The 6024-nt window shown below is 44.0% G+C and overlaps 1 protein-coding gene across 1 annotated transcript in view; it reads left to right on the top strand.

Annotated features, from left to right (window-relative positions):
- Positions 1-1210: 1210 nt before the first annotated feature.
- The window catches only part of LOC149350359 (uncharacterized), an 82315-nt gene continuing 77501 nt past the window's right edge, over positions 1211-6024 (top strand). The window contains exons 1-4 of the mRNA XM_089579377.1: positions 1211-1447; positions 1845-1921; positions 2056-2134; positions 5905-6022. Of these exons, the coding sequence (XP_089435503.1) occupies positions 1382-1447; positions 1845-1921; positions 2056-2134; positions 5905-6022 (340 nt within the window). The 5' untranslated portion in view covers positions 1211-1381. The remainder of the gene's footprint in view (positions 1448-1844; positions 1922-2055; positions 2135-5904; positions 6023-6024) is intronic.

Here is a 6024-nt window from a genome sequence, read left to right as displayed (position 1 = left end):
GCACTAACTCATTGGCATACTTTGCAACGAAATGAAGGACAGGACTGCAGAGGTGCTCTAGCTAGGTGCTGACGTTCTTACTAATGAATTACAATCACGGCAGTTCATGCTTTCGTGGAAATCAAGCCAAACAAAATTAAGACACAAATTTGATAAATACGTACATTCATATATAGTAGGATGCAACTTAAAAAAAAAGACAGCAGTTTGTAACGCTGAGCCACGGTCCGCGGCGTCCTGTGTTACTCCGCTAGCCAATCACAACAGTAAACGAAATCAGATATGTTTAATGTTTGAGTTAATTAAACAAGCCAAGGATCTGTGCTGCGCGGTCCTGAATAATGTGGGCGGAGCTTCTCTGGAGGTTTAAGAATAAAGCTAAGTGAACACAGTGGAGGAAATCCATGGGCTCTCCATGTTAGTGAAAATGGTCCAACTGGGAGTCCAGTTGGTATCTGATGAACAATATTCCCACTTGGAACTGTATTCCATTTGAGTCCCTTTGAAATCAGTTTGAAGCACAATGTTCTATTTTTTTTTCTTTTTTGCCTTTTTTTTTTTACTGGGTAACTACGCCAGGATGGCCGTAAATGCAGCGTGATGCCACTTCCACGGAGCTACGTATACGTGTGCTTAACGGAAACCGCAAAAAGGAATTATAATTGTACCAAGTATTTATGTCGCGCTGCTAGTTAGTAGGCGACCAATACAGCAATGTGACGACGTGGTGCATGAAAACTGGTGTTGCGCGCGACCGTGGCTGGATAGGAAACTTTCATAAACACCACTGTCCAGCCAATACAGACGTCAGCACCAGTCCCTCCCATATAGTGGCAAGAGCGAAGCCAACTGGAGCGTCGTATTTCGTATCGTTCGTTTGCAGCAAAAAATAAAAATAACTGCAACCCCAAACGAGGTTCGAACCGCCGCCGGCGAAACAGTAGCACCTTCGTACCCTGGTGTCTCGAATAACTCTGCCACCACCTCATTTTTTTTTTTTTTTTGCTTTGAGCAGTTAATTTCGCCATCTAATTCCGCTGTGTGGGCACGTAGGAACCGTTCAATTTTAAGAATCAGTTCTCTTCCAGGTGCGATGAAGTAGTTGAAACCGAAACTAACTGGAGTTTCCTACCTTTGACCACTCTGACTGTGGCTGCAAAAGATCGTGGCAACACTGCTTCCCGGTATCGACGAAGTTAGCGTCTGGGAACACTGGGCATCCGCGCTTCCTTTCTCGTCGTAACCATTGTTTGGCTTTGGTGTACCTTCGATGTAGGGAGGGCATCGGCTTTCAAGCTTTGCAGTCAGTCCCTACGTGAAGTGGTGCTGCCGAGCACAACAATCCAAGTGCAAAGCGCTCTGACACCTGAGACCAAGTGACATGTCGGTCGCCTTTGCACAACAACAAAAAGGGCGCCACAACCCAAGTCCTGCCCAAATACAAAAGGTCGGTACATTCTTGCGGCAGTTAGGCTGCTCAAACACTGTATATGTGTTATAAAGTGCCTGAGTTTGAGTCTAGCATGTTCGAATTGTGTCAGGAGCTGATGTTATATGAGAGGGTAACCGATGGGCGGAACGTTTTGTGACAGCATACGTTCCGTGCATTGGTCCAGTGTGACAGCACGCCGTGTCGTTTCTTTTTGCGTGGCGCAGTTCTTCGCACGTTTTATTCGTAATGGTGCGTGCTTCTGCATGTACGAGCAGTGAGTGTGCCCTGGAGCCAAAACGATGTTCTTGGGGCTCAACTGTGCCAGGGGAGAAGCCAGTATCCTACGAACAGAACTGTGTTCAATTCGGGAGCGTTTTGGCAACTGCGCTTTGTTTCTTTTTTATCGATCTAGATGCTGGACGAGAATAGCCAGTTAATTCAAGCCATCGTTGACTATCAGAACAAAGGGAAGGCGTCCGAATGTTTGCAGTGAGTATGGTTTCTAATTTATTACTCGTTAAGACCATATCTAATGTACACTTCATGAAAAGATATACCGCTCAGATCCTTTCTTGTTGCATTTTAAAGAAAAAGTGGTCATGTCCATGGCATTTTCTTCACAGGTATCAGCAAATCTTGCACAGGAATCTAGTCTACCTGGCATCTGTGGCAGATGCAGGACCTGTGGGGCAAGCATCAATTGTACGTATGGTTTTTGTGTGCTGCGTGCAGTGCTCTTATCTGTTTGCTGTCGTTAGGTTTCTTTGGAGGTGGACTGCACAATTCTTGCGTTTAAAATTCCCACATATATGAGTGATGTTAAACTTGCTGAATATACCCCTCGTCACAAACTGTAATCCAGTCGAAGGAAAACTTTCACAAGTTCAGATTTTTGTAAGGAACGTGCCTGGATGGTACGTACAAAGATTCAACCCTCCATGATAAAATTTAAATCAGATTCTGTCGGGTCCTAATAACTCCATGGTATGACTGCACTGTTTTCAGGGTGTCAGTTGTACTTTTGTCTCTGTTTAGGAAGAAGTCATTATTTAAACAATTCAGCTTATTTTAAAGCTTTTGAAAACACTCGTACATGCAAAACAAGTGAAAATATACATGTACTTTCTGGAGCCACACTGGTGCTTACGTGAAATGCAGAGGCATTGAGTTTTCTGTATTCATTTCACCTGCCTGGCCTAAAATGGTTCTGCATAGCTTGTCACAAAGTGTTCAAAGTATAAGCTCTAGGTTCTCGCCAAACATTATATCCGTGCAGTAACTGAAGCCAACAGAAAAAAAATCTCGTACGCATTTGTGTTGCTGTAACTCGAAGGGGGTAATGTCAGTGTTGCTGTTGTCTGTGCTTTAAAATTGATTTTAAACTTCAGGGATTCAGGAAATGTTCGGTTAAATAAAAGTTAGCTGAATTTGAATGAGCATGCAGCTGCTCATTTGATGTGCCAGGGTAAATACCAATAATTAGCCAGCTTCCTGAACAAATTTTTCCTCAGTCCTGAAAACACCATGCATGAAATGTTTACTTGCATTATTATTAAATGCAGTAATTATCAGTGCTTCCACTTATGCTCCAACTGCTCTATTCTGCTCCAAATGAGTTTGCTGCTCCATTGGGCTGAAAATCACCGAAATAGCTCCAAAGTGCTCCAAAATAAGTGTCTTAGGAAATAATGATAATAGTGCCAGGCCTCTACAGGGGTCTGAGTGGCCGCAACAGAACCTGTAAATCTGCTTTGGGCTGGCTCTGGGCAGGCATAAGTCGGAGATGTGTCTGGCGCCGCCTATTACTACTGAATGCAACCTCCTATGGGCTCGTTTCAGCAACAAAAAAAGAAGAGAGCGCCTTAACAGATTTCGCTGACATGGTGCTGGTAGCTGTCGCGTCCTTTCCATTCTCCATGAGCGTCACTTCCTCAACTTAGTTCTGGTCATTCTGGTCAAGGCATTAGTTCTGAGCCGCCGCGGTGGCTCAGTGGCTATGGTGCTCGGCTGCTGACCCAAAAGACGCGGGTTCGATCCCGGCCGCGGCGGCTAGAATTTCTTTGGAGGAGAAATTCTAGAGGCCCGTGTACTGTGCGATGTCAGTGCACGTTAAAGAACCCCAGGTGGTCGAAATTTCCGGAGCCCTTCACTACGGTGTCTCTCATAGCCTTAGTCGCTTTGGGACGTTAAAACCCCACAAAACCAAAAACCATTAGTTCTGATCACACAGTAGCTGAATTTATTCTGTGCCTTATGGGCTTTGTGCTCTCTTATTACAATCATGAAAGTTGTCGCTCCTTGAAGACTCAAAAAAGCTGCATCGGTGCTTAGAAAGTTGAAGCAAGTTTCACCCTGTGTAGCTGCAGCTCTATAGCTTGGCCTCTTGTTCTTGTAAGTAAAGTGTATCATGTAAAGTGGATATATACAGGGTCTCAATGCATTTTTGAGTGGAGGAATACTTGAGAATCACTGGTACAAATAATGCATGTGGTACTCACTCTTTACTGCAGAACAGCTTCAAAGAATGGTCGGAGAGGGGAACAGCAAGGTGTAGCCATAATTTGATTTGTTCACAATGCATTTGTGCTTTAAAATTGGCTGCTGTGTGGGCGGTGCACCACTGGGAACTGCACATGTGCTCCAAAGGGCTCCAAAGTTACTTTGGTGCTCCAAAAATTCCGCTAAGTCACGATTTGGCAGTAGCAGCACTGAATTATCTGCTGAACTTATCTGTGTACTATTGTAAGCTTCATAAACTGGGCTGATTTTACCGTGCTTTTATGCGCGTTCTTTTTTTATTGTTAGAAATAGCTGTTGTTTTGCTTAGGCTTTTAGTTTCTATGGCCACATTAGCCCTCCCCCGGCCATCGTCTGGAACAATGTTCCCGCAGACATCATCCTTCATTCTAACCCCAGCCACTTCAAAACTGCCATCGAACAACGTTTGTGTTAATTCATATCTAGCCCACCCCTTTTATAAAACCCTGCCTCCGTGGGGTTGTTGAGGTATTAGAAATGAAAAATTAATAAATAAATGGGGAATTTGCTTGATAACATTAACCCCCTAATGTGCTGATTATTGTTCATTGGGTGGAAAATTTCTTGAGCTTTATAGCTACGATGCCAAGAATCCACAGAAGAGATTCCCACCTTCTCCAATGGTCAAGCCAGGCTGTATAAATGAAAGCAGGACCCACGAGAAATTGAATATCTAAGATCCAGTTTCTTGTGGGCCCTCATGACCATGTTGTGAACCAGTTCCTTTCAAGGTCTTATATATTTCTTTTGAACGGTTCCAGTCATAAACATTGTGTAAACAAATCAGCACATTTTAGGCACTTTAATGCATTCATGTTTGCTAAAGAGGCAAACCAAAATGCTCTCACTGTAGCTGTACCATAGCTGCCGTAAAACACAAGACTGTGTCTATTAGAAACATTTTGCTTTCATTTCGTTTGCCTGGATTAACATGATTTTTCAGATCTCAGCACATATTTTTACATCCATGTTTGAGGTTATTGTGCTTTGTACGACGCATCCACAAATATGAACGTAGCACCTGAATTAGATAACACAGCAAGTTATTAGGTCACACAGCAGTGAAAGTGTTTGTGCTAGGTGAATGCATTTTCCTTCCTTCTTGGCATGTGAGTTCAGCAGTGAGAGGCGGAAGGATGCAGCAATTCAGGTGGTCTTTGAGGCACTGTGTGGGTGGCACATTCTTTCAAAGGTTGTAGACCTGAGGCCAGGGTTCAGGGTTGGTTGTCCATAACTGCACTGTGAAGCTGGTTCTACAAATACCTTCCGCTAAGGGGCTTTTTAAATTGGAAACTGATGACAGTAAGTTGCTTTTGCATTTGATAGCTTACTGCTGCCTTTACTATCTATAAAAAGCAATCTGTTTCCACATATTGCGAGTCCAAGCTGGGTGGCCCTGACAGAGAAATCTTACTCAAAAGGGAAAAAGCTCTTATGCAGTGAATTTACTCCACGTTCAGTGTCATGTCGACAGTTTGCAAAACTATGTGTAAAACAACTTTCAGACAGCTGAAAGCTGTACTATATGCATCGTAATGCAAACTACTTTCCGAACGTGCTGGTCACCATGGGACGCATGGGTTGCACAAGGTCTACAAATCACAACTGCCGTGGCAGTTAGCTGGGAGGCTTTTTCTATACACATGCATAAAGATACTCTGGCTGTAGCTTATGATACAGCTATCACTCGCTTTGCTTCAGAGGAAAGTGGAAAGCCTGGCAGCTTGATTTTATCATGCCATATACTGAGCAATGTTCCCTATATTTGGATGCAAATTCATGCTGTACACAAGTAGCGAGGAGCTGGATGCTTACTTCAAGAAATGTTGGGCAGGTATTGCTCACCCCATAGAGCTGAATGGATCCTTTTGAAATTGTGGCTTCTGATACATGTTCCCTTTTCTAAACATTTTTTGTCACTGCTTTTGTTTCAGCCACCGCCGTGTGGTCCGGGAGGTCCTGACCAGGGAGGCAGCCCTGCCCCTGGCAGCCTCCTGCCTAGCCAGCAATCATATGGGTCTGCTATGCAGTCACAGCAGCAGCCAGCACCAGGT

The sequence above is a fragment of the Amblyomma mixtum genome, chromosome 3 (assembly GCF_055824585.1).
Source record: "Amblyomma mixtum isolate Tamu chromosome 3, ASM5582458v1, whole genome shotgun sequence".
NCBI lineage: Eukaryota > Metazoa > Arthropoda > Arachnida > Ixodida > Ixodidae > Amblyomma > Amblyomma mixtum.
The sequence above is the reverse complement of the archived record's forward strand: the minus strand, read 5'-3'. Positions and strand labels throughout refer to the sequence as shown.